The 15,120-nt window shown below is 42.4% G+C and overlaps 1 protein-coding gene and 1 long non-coding RNA gene across 5 annotated transcripts in view; one reads left to right on the top strand and one right to left on the bottom strand.

The window, feature by feature from the left end:
* The window catches only part of LOC309547731, a 758,845-nt gene extending 753,449 nt beyond the window's left edge, over positions 1-5,396 (bottom strand). The window contains exon 1 of the long non-coding RNA XR_014224980.1: positions 5,330-5,396. This is a non-coding gene — a long non-coding RNA (uncharacterized lncRNA). The remainder of the gene's footprint in view (positions 1-5,329) is intronic.
* APP (amyloid beta precursor protein) overlaps positions 1-15,120 on the top strand; it is a 413,913-nt gene that overhangs the window by 115,413 nt on the left and 283,380 nt on the right. For all 4 annotated transcript variants that reach the window (XM_082247698.1, XM_082247697.1, XM_082247700.1 and 1 more), the window contains exon 2: positions 8,903-9,070. In XM_082247698.1, the coding sequence (XP_082103824.1) occupies positions 8,903-9,070 (168 nt within the window). The remainder of the gene's footprint in view (positions 1-8,902; positions 9,071-15,120) is intronic.

Here is a 15,120-nt window from a genome sequence, read left to right as displayed (position 1 = left end):
CAGGCTTATTCTATTAAGGGTCAGAGTCCTCCGTTCCCTGTTAGGGCGCACTCCACTCGAGCGCTCAGTACTTCCTGGGCCTTTCGCCATCAGGCGTCAGTGGTCCAGGTATGTAAGGCGGCCACCTGGTCGTCGGTACATACCTTTACAAAATTCTATAAAATTGATGTGACGGCATCGGCGGATGCCTCATTTGGCCGCAAGGTTTTGCAGGCCGCAATTTGAGGAGACCGGTGGTCTACCTCGAGGGTTTTTTCTGTTTGAAAAAAAAAAAAAAAAAGAAAAATTTTTTTCTCTCTTTTGTTGAGTCTCATCATTAAGGATGAGCATTGTAAACTTCTAGTTGGCACCGGTTGGGCCTTCTAGATTGGGATTTGATTTCATTTTCCCACCCCTCAGTTGTGATACTGCTCTGGGACGTCCCGAAGGTGGTGTATCACCGAGGACTACGTCTGTCAATGAGCGCTAGAGAAAAATGGATTTTTGTAAAATCTTACCGTAAAATCCTTTTCTCTTAGCTCATTGACAGACGTAGTCCCCGCCCCTCTGTTTTTTTGAGTTGGGTTGGGTTAAAATCTCTAAAGACTGTTTTTTCACATAACTGATTTGCTGAGGCAGAGAGAGAGAGGATATACCCTCTGGGACTGCCCCTAGGGTGTGGCCAGAGCTTTTTAATTTCCTGTCTAGTCCTGCTCCTGTGGAGGCAACATAACCCGAAGGTGGTGTATCACCGAGGACTACGTCTGTCAATGAGCTAAGAGAAAAGGATTTTACGGTAAGATTTTACAAAAATCCATTTTTTCCTTTACCTTTTCCTAAGATTAGTCCCTATACCTCACAGGAATCAGATCTGGTTGACCAGATAGGCCAAGTAGCCTCTAGTCGGGTGACTTCGGTCCCTGAGGTTCAACCAGAAAAGATCACCCTTCCTGATAACAATCAGGTATCTGATAAATGTGTGGGAACAGAAAACGACCAGACTTTCTCGGATGGTCGGGGCCAGATACCTCTAGGGATGCCTGGTTCAGATTCTATCAGCGCCAGTGGTCCTAGAAATTCTAGGCTGGCCTCCTCAAGCCGGCCTGGCCGACTTGGACATGCTAGTCGCAGACGTTCCGTGGGAACTTCGTCTCAGGGAGTGTCTGTGGTCTCAAGGACCAATTTACCATCATGCTTTACAGTCGCTGGGTTTAATGGCCTGGCCATTGAGACCCAAGTACTGAAGGACAGAGGTTTGTCTACTTCAGTCATTCCTACCCTTATTAAAGCAAGGAAAGCGACTTCCAGCAAGGTCTATTATCACACATGGAAGACTTATATTGCGTGGTGCGAATCTTTAGGATTTCCTCCACGTACCTATTCGGTGACTCGAATATTGGCCTTTTTGCAACAAGGGGTTGAGCAGAAGCTAGCCTTGAGCACCATCAAGGGTCAAGTTTCAGCATTAGCAATCTTCTTTCAGAAACCTTTAGCTACCAAGTCCTTGGTGCGGAATTTCATCCAGGGGGTGCGGCACCTGGCTCCTCCAGTCCGCACGCCCTTACCGCCCTGGGATCTTAATTTGGTTTTGTCGGTTCTACAGAAACCTCCCTTTGAAAACATCAGGGAGATTCCCTTGCTTACTTTATCCCAGAAGGTGGCCTTCTTGGTGGCTATTACTTCTGCTCGCAGGGTGTCAGAACTGGCTGCATTATCATGCCAGTCCCCATACCTAGTGATTCATAGGGATAAGGTAGTACTTCATCCTAAGCCATCTTTTCTTCCTAAGGTGGTTTCAGATTTTCATCTGAATGAAGATATTGTACTACCTTCCTTGTGTCCTCAGCCCAAGCATCATCGGGAACATGCGTTGCATTCCTTAGATGTGGTTCGGGCAATCAGGGTATACCTGAAAGCTACGGAATCATTCCGTAAGACGGATTCACTTTTTGTGATCACGGATGGCCCCAGAAAGGGTTTGCCTGCATCTGCCGCGACCATTGCCAAATGGATTAGACAAACGGTGGTACAGGCTTATTCTATTAAGGGTCAGAGTCCTCCGTTCCCTGTTAGGGCGCACTCCACTCGAGCGCTCAGTACTTCCTGGGCCTTTCGCCATCAGGCGTCAGTGGTCCAGGTATGTAAGGCGGCCACCTGGTCGTCGGTACATACCTTTACAAAATTCTATAAAATTGATGTGACGGCATCGGCGGATGCCTCATTTGGCCGCAAGGTTTTGCAGGCCGCAATTTGAGGAGACCGGTGGTCTACCTCGAGGGTTTTTTCTGTTTGAAAAAAAAAAAAAAAAAGAAAAATTTTTTTCTCTCTTTTGTTGAGTCTCATCATTAAGGATGAGCATTGTAAACTTCTAGTTGGCACCGGTTGGGCCTTCTAGATTGGGATTTGATTTCATTTTCCCACCCCTCAGTTGTGATACTGCTCTGGGACGTCCCGAAGGTGGTGTATCACCGAGGACTACGTCTGTCAATGAGCGCTAGAGAAAAATGGATTTTTGTAAAATCTTACCGTAAAATCCTTTTCTCTTAGCTCATTGACAGACGTAGTCCCCGCCCCTCTGTTTTTTTGAGTTGGGTTGGGTTAAAATCTCTAAAGACTGCTTTTTCACATAACTGATTTGCTGAGGCAGAGAGAGAGAGGATATACCCTCTGGGACTGCCCCTAGGGTGTGGCCAGAGCTTTTTAATTTCCTGTCTAGTCCTGCTCCTGTGGAGGCAACATAACCCGAAGGTGGTGTATCACCGAGGACTACGTCTGTCAATGAGCTAAGAGAAAAGGATTTTACGGTAAGATTTTACAAAAATCCATTTTTTCCTTTACCTTTTCCTAAGATTAGTCCCTATACCTCACAGGAATCAGATCTGGTTGACCAGATAGGCCAAGTAGCCTCTAGTCGGGTGACTTCGGTCCCTGAGGTTCAAACAGAAAAGATCACCCTTCCTGATAACAATCAGGTATCTGATAAATGTGTGGGAACAGAAAACGACCAGACTTTCTCGGATGGTCGGGGCCAGATACCTCTAGGGATGCCTGGTTCAGATTCTATCAGCGCCAGTGGTCCTAGAAATTCTAGGCTGGCCTCCTCAAGCCGGCCTGGCCGACTTGGACATGCTAGTCGCAGACGTTCCGTGGGAACTTCGTCTCAGGGAGTGTCTGTGGTCTCAAGGACCAATTTACCATCATGCTTTACAGTCGCTGGGTTTAATGGCCTGGCCATTGAGACCCAAGTACTGAAGGACAGAGGTTTGTCTACTTCAGTCATTCCTACCCTTATTAAAGCAAGGAAAGCGACTTCCAGCAAGGTCTATTATCACACATGGAAGACTTATATTGCGTGGTGCGAATCTTTAGGATTTCCTCCACGTACCTATTCGGTGACTCGAATATTGGCCTTTTTGCAACAAGGGGTTGAGCAGAAGCTAGCCTTGAGCACCATCAAGGGTCAAGTTTCAGCATTAGCAATCTTCTTTCAGAAACCTTTAGCTACCAAGTCCTTGGTGCGGAATTTCATCCAGGGGGTGCGGCACCTGGCTCCTCCAGTCCGCACGCCCTTACCGCCCTGGGATCTTAATTTGGTTTTGTCGGTTCTACAGAAACCTCCCTTTGAAAACATCAGGGAGATTCCCTTGCTTACTTTATCCCAGAAGGTGGCCTTCTTGGTGGCTATTACTTCTGCTCGCAGGGTGTCAGAACTGGCTGCATTATCATGCCAGTCCCCATACCTAGTGATTCATAGGGATAAGGTAGTACTTCATCCTAAGCCATCTTTTCTTCCTAAGGTGGTTTCAGATTTTCATCTGAATGAAGATATTGTACTACCTTCCTTGTGTCCTCAGCCCAAGCATCATCGGGAACATGCGTTGCATTCCTTAGATGTGGTTCGGGCAATCAGGGTATACCTGAAAGCTACGGAATCATTCCGTAAGACGGATTCACTTTTTGTGATCACGGATGGCCCCAGAAAGGGTTTGCCTGCATCTGCCGCGACCATTGCCAAATGGATTAGACAAACGGTGGTACAGGCTTATTCTATTAAGGGTCAGAGTCCTCCGTTCCCTGTTAGGGCGCACTCCACTCGAGCGCTCAGTACTTCCTGGGCCTTTCGCCATCAGGCGTCAGTGGTCCAGGTATGTAAGGCGGCCACCTGGTCGTCGGTACATACCTTTACAAAATTCTATAAAATTGATGTGACGGCATCGGCGGATGCCTCATTTGGCCGCAAGGTTTTGCAGGCCGCAATTTGAGGAGACCGGTGGTCTACCTCGAGGGTTTTTTTTTCTGTTTGAGTCTCATCATTAAGGATGAGCATTGTAAACTTCTAGTTGGCACCGGTTGGGCCTTCTAGATTGGGATTTGATTTCCATTTTCCCACACCTCATTTGTGATACTGCTCTGGGACGTCCCGAAGGTGGTGTATCACCGAGGACTACGTCTGTCAATGAGCGCTAGAGAAAAATGGATTTTTGTAAAATCTTACCGTAAAATCCTTTTCTCTTAGCTCATTGACAGACGTAGTCCCCGCCCCTCTGTTTTTGAGTTGGGTTGGGTTAAAATCTCTAAAGACTGCTTTTTCACATAACTGATTTGCTGAGGCAGAGAGAGAGAGGATATACCCTCTGGGACTGCCCCTAGGGTGTGGCCAGAGCTTTTTAATTTCCTGTCTAGTCCTGCTCCTGTGGAGGCAACATAACCCGAAGGTGGTGTATCACCGAGGACTACGTCTGTCAATGAGCTAAGAGAAAAGGATTTTACGGTAAGATTTTACAAAAATCCATTTTTCCCCACCCGCTCTTTAGAAGTGATCAGCATCTATACAGCCACTGGATCACTTTTACTTTCAAGCTGGGAGTCGGATGAACAAAATGGGCACGGGGAATGGCTGAACTTGGTAAAAATCGGAGTTCCCATCAATTGGTTGGGGATATAAATTCTCACCCTCGTCCTGGCACCCTAAGGTGGCTGCCTAAGCAGCCTTATGCTAGCGTTGGCCCTGAGTAAGGACTTCCTAGGTAAAGAGAAGAGGCACAGTGGGGGAGGACCCTAAAGCATCAAGGGACCAGCTTGAAGACTTTGTAAAGGTAAGTAAAAGAAAAAGCATAAAGTAGAGCGTGGTGGACCTACAGGGGAACCTGGAGATAAGGTTTAAAGGAGTTAGAATGCATGAAGATAAAACACCTTCTGACTTTACATATATTAAGATAAAAGGCCTTCTGCGTGTAGCAGCCTCCCCAGCTCCCCCTTAATACTTACCTGTGCCCCCTCTCTATCCAGCGATGTCCACGAGTCCCTAGGACGTTCGGGACTCTCCCTCTTGATTGGCGGACACAGCCACTGTGCCATTGGCTCCTGCAGCTGTCAATCAAAGTCAGTTAGCCAATCAGGAGAGAGAGGGGGCAGGGCCGCCTCACAGCTCCGTGTCTGAAAGGACATATGGAGCTGCAGTTCGGCTCGGGTGCCCTCATAGCGAGCTGCTTGCTGTGGGGGGCACTCTACAGAAGGAAGGGGCTAGAAGTAGCAAAGAGGGACCTGAGAAGAGGATCCAGGCTGCCCTGTGCAAAACCCACTGCACAGAGGAGGTAAGTATAACATGTTTGTTATTTGACCACACGCCGCAGTTTTACCTTGATAACCCTGGTATTTTCTTACAGGGCGGACGGTCCTCTTTCACATAAAAGTGGTCCCAGTGGAGAATTCACCATGGGATCACTTTTATGGGCGGCGGGGGAGAGGCAACCCCCCCCCCCCCCACTTTCTTCCCGCTGCTTCCCACCCATTTTTCACGCTCACCGGAGCTGTCGGTAGCGAGGAAAACAATCTAGTCAGTTGCAGTCGCAGTCAGGAAGTCGAAGGGAGGGCAAGATGGCCCCCTCTTGACTCTATGGCCTTGAAAGACAGAAGCAACGTCATAAAAGGGCCCATTTTTTTTCTTGTTGAAAAAAGAATGACTTTTTTTTTTTTTTTTTGCTTTCAAGGGTAGATGTGAGATCTGAAGTCTTTTTGACCCCAGATCTCACATTAAAGAGGACCTGTACTGCTTATTTCTATCACAAGGGATGTTTACATTCCTTTTAATAGGATTAAAAGTGATCAAATTTTTTTTTTTTTTTTTTTTTTTTAAAAAGGACAGCTTACAAATTATTAAAAATAAAAAGTAAAATAAGAAAAAAAAAATTGAAGTGCCCCATCCCTCCAAGCTCACGCGCAGAAGCAAACGCATATGCAAATTTCGCCTGCATATGTAAACAGTGTTCAAACCCCGCATATGAGGTATCGCCACAATAATTCTAGATCATCTCTGGAACTCTAAACTAGTAACCTGTAGAAAACTTTAAAAATGTCGCCTATGGATATTTTTAAGTACCAATGTTGGTCGCCATTCCATGAGCGTGTGCAATTTTGAAGCATGACATGTTGGGTATCAATTTACTCGGCGTAACATTATCTTTCACATTGTTGAAAAAAATTGGGCTAACTTTACTGTTTTTTCCTTTTTTTTTTTTTTAATTCAAAAAAGTTTTTTTCCCCAAAAAATTGCGATTGAAAGACCGCTGCGCAAATACGGTATAACAAAGTGTTGCAACGATCTCCATTTTACTCTCTGGGTCTCTGCTAAAAAAAAAAATATATTTATGTTTGGGGGTTCTAAGTAATTTTCTTGCAAAAAATACTGATTATAACTTGTAAAAAAAACAGTCCCAGTCCTTAAGTGGTTAAAAAAAAAAAAAAAACAAGACTTTACAATTTAAAGCTGAATCTCAGCCAGATATAGCGCCACAAGTTAATGCTTATGCTCTGTATTTATTAGCACATCTTTAAATGTAAGAAACAGTTTATTTGACTGGCAGGACCTGGGGTTCCGCTTTAACCTGAACAGTCAGACTTAAAATAAGTAATGCTAAATAAGGGAGCAAGTAGATAAGTATGCTGGCACAGTAATAATCATTTCTGATGGAATCATCAGATTCTTGTATACATTGGGTAAAGGTGTAGGCTTAATTAGGATACCACATTCTTGACTTTTTCATTAACCACTTGCCGACTGCCGCACGACTATTTACGTCGGCAGTCAGCCCCTCACAGGCAGAGCGACGTAGGGCTACGTCGCTAGCCTGTGAGGGTCTAGGGAGCGAGCGCGCACCGCCGGAGGTACACTCCCGCGCGGTCACGGACCCCCCCCCCGCGCGTGTGACCGGCGGACCCGATGTCCGCCGGTCACTCGCCATTGTCCGTTAGAGCGGGAGAAAGGCAGGCGGCTAATGTAAACAAGCCGCCTGTCATTCTCCCCTGTGTATGAATGATGATCATACGGTTCTACTATGTAGGACCGTTGATCACTGTTCATACACCTCAAGCCACAGCCAATCACAGTTAGAATCACGCCCCTAGGGACACACACAACCCCTCCCTCTCAAAGTTAACCCCTTCACTGCCAGTGTCATTTTACAGTAACAGTGCATATGTATAGCACTGATTACTGCAGTAATGTATCTGGTAACCCCAAAAGTGTCAAAAATGTCAGTCAAGGGTCCGATCTGTCCGCCGCTATGTCGCAGTACCGCAAAAAAAATCGCAGATCGCCGCCATTACGCGTTAAAAAAAAACAACAAAAATGACAGAAATCTTTCCCTTAGTTGGTAAACGCAATAACTTTTGCGCAAACCAATCAAAATATGCTTTTTGCGATTTTTTTTTTTTTTTTATTTATTTTTTTTCACCAAACATTTGTAGCAGAAAACAAATTGGCCTAAAATGTTAAAAAATTTTGATTTTTACATTTTTTTTTGGGGGGGGGGGGGGGGGATTTCATATAAAAAAATGTGAAAAATATTATTTTTGCAAAGTTGACGCTCTTTTTTTGTTTATAGCGCAAAAAGTAAAAATCGCACAGGTGATCAAATACCACCAAAAGAAAGCTCTATTTGTGGGAAAAAAGGACGTAAATTTTGTTTGGGTACGGCATCGCACGACCGCGCAATTGTCCGTTAAAGTCACGCAGTGCCCAATCGCAAAATAGGCCCTGGTCAGGAAGGGGGTAAAATCTTCCGGGGCTTAAGTGGTTAAAGGAGGGAATTTATTTGAAATATGGAGCATGGTCCACTTTAACGACCCAATGAAGCAATAATGACCTCTGGCCACTGGAGGTGCTCATTATCACACAAAAAATTTCCAACTTAGAACATTGATTCTTCCCTTGCTTTGTAGTGTGATGTGTTGCATCATAGATAATGACCTGCGAAGGATTATAAATTCAGCTGTCACTGATTCTCTGCAGGATGTTCTTATAAAGTCCCTGTTCTTTAAAGGGCTTTTCAGTCTTCAGCCCACTTAGTACCAGCCGATCAGCTTTTTTATTTATTCGCTTCCCTTTTTTAGGGTCATTCTGAGATTAGTCTGTGCATTTTTTTTTATTCCTCCATACTAATTGGTGTGAATGCTCAGCTCTTGCGTATGAACGGTGTCCTCCTATGTTGCAATGGCCTTTGCATAGCAGTGATATTACATGCTAAACATAAGCACTTACATCAGACACGTTTATATGCACTATCAGCATGTTTCATTGGGTTACCTATGTGACAAATCTCATCGCCACGTGAACTGAACAGATTGTTCACTTTTTTAGTTTGAGTCACTGTGGGAATACTGCAGTTATTAATCATCCAGATGTTGAGTTGCAGACTGCTGAAATAATATGATCTACCAGCATAGAGAAAATGACTGGGGTCACTCCAGAGCAATGGCACACGGCCAGGCTTCTTCTCTGCCACCCACCAACTTCTGGTCCCCTTCTCTACTGATGTGTGCACTTTCTAGTATAAAAATAAGCACAGCTAAACCACAAATTGCATAAATACAGTCAATAGTTTTTTCCAGTGCTGTAGTAACTGTTTTGATTTTCTTTTCCTAGGTCCCTTCTGATGGGAACGCTGGATTGCTAGCAGAGCCACAGATTGCAATGTTCTGCGGCAAACTTAACATGCACATGAATGTTCAGACTGGAAAATGGGAAAACGACCCCTCTGGAACAAAGTCTTGCATCGGGACCAAAGAAGGCATCCTGCAGTACTGCCAGGAGGTATGTGCCTGTGTTAAACACAACTGTGCTTTTAAATGTTCATTTCAAGGATGGTGGGGGTCAGTATAAGTTTTTTAAGATTTACAATTCTTTTTCATTCTTGGCACACATGTTCTTCCTTTTGCTTCATGGTGCCTTGTAGTGGAAATATTCTTCCTTTGCCTTGTGGATTCCTTCTGCTGTAGATACGAAGGCAACCTTCCCAACCTTTTTGTCTTGAAATCATTTTCAGGTCTCAAGAAGCCCATGCTAAGACCAATTTGTTGGGGGTCCCAGGGAAAAAATGTCCCTGATAGTGGTTAGAATAGCCAACCTTACAGACAGTTAACAAAATTGTTGTTGTAATGCTTCTGGCACTGCAGAATGGCATTGTCCCCAGAACTATGTAGACTCCATCATAAGATAGGACAATCAGCCACAGCTCCAGGAACCCCTAGAAACTTCAAGAACCCTGAGATTCCACGGAACTCTGTTTGGAAATGGCTATACCGAGGAAACAGTGGAGGGGTCAGGTGTAGATTATGTGCTTAGCCGAATACTACATATCCACAAGGTTGGTAGAGTGGACATGGGCAGTTAATACTGTTATTTAGTCATAGGTCAATTTACATGATAGAGCAGAAGTGTCTGCGCCACAGAGAATCTCCTAAGAGAAGGTGCAGCTTTAAAGATACTTTTCTGTTTAATATCAATATGATAGTGCCTGTGATCAATAACTTCATTTTGAATGCAAAAAAACATTATATATATATATATATATATATATAATATATATATATATATATATATATATATATATATATATAATGTATGTATGTATGTAACCTAAATATCCAAAAAACCTACAAATGTAACACTCCAAATTTAAAGTGCATATACCCCTGTGAATCCTCCACCATCCACTCTAAAAACTCACTAGAGGCAATGACCAGGTAGATCTTATCTAGCTCAAAGCATAGTAGTCCACAGGATCCGTTCTGTTCCAGAACAATAAGATCTCCAATCTTATTCCAGGTTCCCATTAAATCTTGTAAAAATACTGATGGAAAGCAAAGAACAAAGGCTCCATAGCGTAAAACACTTTATTGTATTCTGCTTATATGAATCAAATGTCTCTCACGGCACTAAGGAATCAAATGCCTAGATCTTGAAGCTGTGCTGGCTCTGAGCAGGCACCTCTCTGTGAGATAGGCCCCACCCTACGCGTTTTGTCAAAATGAAATATTAGGTTTGATACGGTTTCATCACATATTGCTATATGTATTTAGAGTGTTATTTATGTTTTTTTTTATTTATTTAATTTACCTTTGTCATATTTGAATATGGTGCACATGTACATTCTTTACAAATAAGGTATTGATAGCGCTATCACATTTTGATTTAGGTCAATTTAGAGAGTCTGAGTAACATGAATTACTACATACACAGAAGATATCATTGTAAATATTTTTCATACAAAAGATTCATAACCGAAACTCAACATGCTATGTTTTATTTTTCAAGATATAACCATCTCTGTAAATGTTTTTTTCTCATCAAAACTGATATTTTACTATTGTATGAAGATTATTGTATTTCGACTTGGTGACTCCAGTTCAGTGCTGTTAAGGCTGGGTTCACATATGTGGGGCCTGTTTCTGTCTAGAGACTGGTGCGGTTTACATTCAGTGGTTCAGGTGCGAATCGACACTTAAATCACACCTGAACTGGACTGAAAAGGCACTGGACCCTTTTTTAATTTGCAGCGCAACCGACCAACATATTTATGAACTGGCTCCATTGGAAGCTGGTCTGGTTCACATGTTATGTGAATCAGGTGTGTTTCGAGACTCATACGATTTGCTTATATGTGAACTGAGCCTAAAGGATATCTAAACCCAAATTTAAACATCTTGCAGCTTACTAGTCCTTAGATCTGATGGCTGCCTTAGTTTTAATTTTTCAAGATAAGAACATTTTTAGCAAGAACCTTGCTACCTGTTGATCTCTACTTGAAATGTAGTGTCCTTGTCACTTCTTGTAAGCGGAGCTTAAAGCACAAATATTCTTAACTGCTTTCTTGGCTGTTTTTGTAGACTAGTAAATATCATCTTCTATGTACTGGAGATGAATAGAGGAAGACATGTTTGTAATCCAAATTGGGAGAGCAGCTTGGGTTCCAAACATGGCTGTCTGCTTAGATAAAGGAAAGGAGGGAGCGTAACCACCCAAGGACGTATATTCACTTATTACCATGTACATAAAAAACAGAAGGCTATTGAAGCCACCACATTTTAGGACTAGTAATTTACTATATATGAAAGAAAAGGAGGCGCAGAGGAGGAGGGATAGAAAAGTTGATCACTGCCCTGCTACAAGTTTTGGTGCCTGGAGTTTAGCTTTAAAAACATTGACACATACCGTAATATGATTTACAGCAAGCCCATTTATGTTCCAATGTATATTAAAAAAACAAAAGTAAAATTATTAAAAGAAATGACAGCCTTCACGCTTCTCTGATGCACGTCCTTTAAATTTACAGACTTCTTTCTAACCTCTATTTTTATAAACTGTCCTCTACGAATACAAGTGTTTTAAAACCTTCATTAATATTTATGTGGATGCAGCCAGCCTGTTCAGTACTAACTAGGAAATTCCATAACTGTGGCCATTCGACTGTTCTGGCGATGCCACAAAATGGCCGCCTGAACAGATTTGCTTGTTAGTTTGCATTATTGGCAGAACTAGGCAGTTCTTGGTACCTGTACATTTTCCACACAGATTTACTCCTCTCCTGCAGTGAAAATCTCTATAAAGAAGATTTGCTGCATATTTAAGAAGAATCGTATTGATGGACCTAATTATTTTTCCCTAGCTACCTCCTTCCTTGTGAGTTAGAGAGGCTTATGGGGATTGGTGGATACGGAGCTCTCAGTCATGGCAGCTTGTGCTACCTTTTTAATCTGCGAGAGCATCCAGTCATGAAAATTAGCTGTTGGAATGTGAAAGGCACTGTTTCTAATAATAAACCTGTGAAGAGCTGCTGGGAAATGTAAAGTATCTAAGCTGACTGAGACCTCTACCTTTTTGGCAAATATGGTATTCCGAAGCATGCTGTTAGAATCTTCAGCCTTCGAAAAAATGACTGTTTGATGTCCCTAGAATGGGCCTTTGAAGTATCTATTGAAGCCTTCCCTGACCTTTTTACCCCAGAAAAACTTTTGCTAAAAATTATATCTACTGCTCATTGTACATTAGTGGAATCAGTAATTATATATATATATATATATATATATATATATATATATATATATATATATATATATATATATATATATATATATACAGTGGGTACGGAAAGTATTCAGACCCCCTTAAATTTTTCACTCTTTGTTATATTGCAGCCATTTGCTAAACTCATTTAAGTTCATTCTTCTTCCTCATGAATGTACACATAGCACCCCATACTGACAGAAAAACACAGAATTGTTGACATTGTTGCAGATTTATTAAAAAAGAAAAACTGAAATATCACATGGTCCTAAGTATTCAGACCCTTTGCTGTGACACTCATATATTTAACTCAGGTGCTTTCCATTTCTTCTGATCATCCTTGAGATGGTTCTACACCTTCATTTGAGTCCAGCTGTGTTTGATTATACTGATTGGACTTGATTAGGAAAGCCACACACCTGTCTATATAAGACCTTCCAGATCACAAAGCATGTCAGAGCAAATGAGAATCATGAGGTCAAAGGAACTGCCTGAAGAGCTCAGAGACAGAATTGTGGCAAGGCACAGATCTGGCCAAGGTTACAAAAAGATTTCTGCTGCACTTAAGGTTCCTAAGAGCACAGTGGCCTCCATAATCCTCAAATGGAAGACGTTTGGGACGACCAGAACCCTTCCTAGAGCTGGCCGTCCGGCCAAACTGAGCTATCGGGGGAGAAGAGCCTTGGCGAGAGAGGTAAAGAAGAACCTAAAGATCACTGTGGCTGAGCTCCAGAGATGCAGTCAGGAGATGGGAGAAAGTTGTAGAAAGTCAACCATCACTGCAGCCCTCCACCAGTCGGGGCTTTATGGCAGAGTGGCCCGACGGAAGCCTCTCCTCAGTGTAAGACACATGAAAGCCCGCATGGAGTTTGCTAAAAAACACCTGAAGGACTCCAAGATGGTGAGAAATAAGATTCTCTGGTCTGATGAGACCAAAATAGAACTTTTTCGCCTTAATTCTAAGCGGTATGTGTGGAGAAAACCAGGCACTGCTCATCACCTGTCCAATACAGTCCCAACAGTGAGGCATGGTGGTGGCAGCATCATGCTGTGGGGGTGTTTTTCAGCTGCAGGGACAGGACGACTGGTTGCAATCGAGGGAAAGATGAATGCGGCCAAGTACAGGGATATCCTGGACAAAAACCTTCTCCAGAGTGCTCTGGACCTCAGACTGGGCCGAAGGTTTACCTTCCAACAAGACAATGACCCTAAGCACACAGCTAAAATAACGAAGGAGTGGCTTCACAACAACTCCGTGACTGTTCTTGAATGGCCCAGCCAGAGCCCTGAATTAAACCCAATTGAGCATCTCTGGAGAGACCTAAAAATGGCTATCCACCAACGTTTACCATCCAACCTGACAGAACTGGAGAGGATCTGCAAGGAGGAATGGCAGAGGATCCCCAAATCCAGGTGTGAAAGACTTGTTGCATCTTTCCCAAAAAGACTCCTGGCTGTATTAGATCAAAAGGGGGCTTCTACTAAATACTGAGCAAAGGGTCTGAATACTTAGGACCATGTGATATTTCAGTTTTTCTTTTTTAATAAATCTGCAACAATGTCAACAATTATGTGTGTTTCTGTCAGTATGGGATGCTATGTGTACATTCATGAGGAAGAAGAATAAACTTAAATGATTTTAGCAAATGGCTGCAATATAACAAAGAGTGAAAAATTTAAGGGGGTCTGAATACTTTCCGTACCCACTGTATGTATATGTATATATATGTATATATATATATATATATATATATATATATATATATATATATACATAGTGTATATATATATATATATGTGTGTGTGTGTGTGTATATGTGTGTATATATATATATATATATATATACACAGTGTGTATTTGACAGCTGAAGTAAATAATTGGGTGTATGATTATTAACAAACGACCCTCTACTACTCTCCCCCCAAATAAGTAAAAAATGTCCTCTGACGTTGATGATCAGTGAAGAGTTGCACTATTAGATGTTTGGTCAATAAAGAGTGACAACCATTAACCGGTGGTCCTATAAAGGGGCAGTTGTCAGTGGGAAAATAAGTAGCAATTATAACCTGAAAAAGGTTCTAACTCCTCCCCATTGGTTTTGTTTTTTTGTTGTATGTATGTATGCATGTATGTAGTTTCTCTGTTTGATATCACAATATATAAATGTATTTGCACTGATTTTTACCCGTTTTTTTTTTTTTCTCTTTGAACAATGGTTACAGTAAATCAAGAGTCTAAACATATAAGTATACATCTGATATAAAAGCTTTTATGTAGATTTCTGAGTGTTGTGCTGAAAAGGCAAGTGCATAATGTGCACTGTGTAGATCTGTGCGTTAAATGCATTGAATCACGAAACAGATGTCAGCTGGAGGCCTCAATCTATCCCACCATCTTGGTTGATGTGCATCTGCAGCCAGCATTTATTAGGATTCAATTGCTGACTTTGTGCTGCTTGTCTCTGCCTGACAAAGCTCTTTGGAAAAGAGAAGCAGGTCATTAGACTCTAGAGTTTTCACTTTCACCATTGCTCTCCCTCTTTATGGCACTTGTTTGAAGTATAATGTAACTACACTGAGATTTTGAGTTCTCTTATATAATAAAATTCATATTAAAGAGCACAAGACCTGAGAGAGAGGGGAAAGGGGGGGGGGGGGGGGGGGAGTCTCCTGAACGGCGCACTATATGGAAGATATTAGATACAAAGGAACATTTTTGAAAGTTTAGAAGGATACAGATCGATTTCTATTGCTCATTACATGTGAGTAATGAGTTTTATGCCTTGTTTCCACTAGTT

This window comes from Pelophylax lessonae, assembly GCF_965119305.1.
Source record: "Pelophylax lessonae genome assembly, chromosome: 2".
Classification (NCBI taxonomy): Eukaryota; Metazoa; Chordata; class Amphibia; order Anura; family Ranidae; genus Pelophylax; species Pelophylax lessonae.
This window is presented reverse-complemented; position numbering and strand designations above follow the sequence as displayed.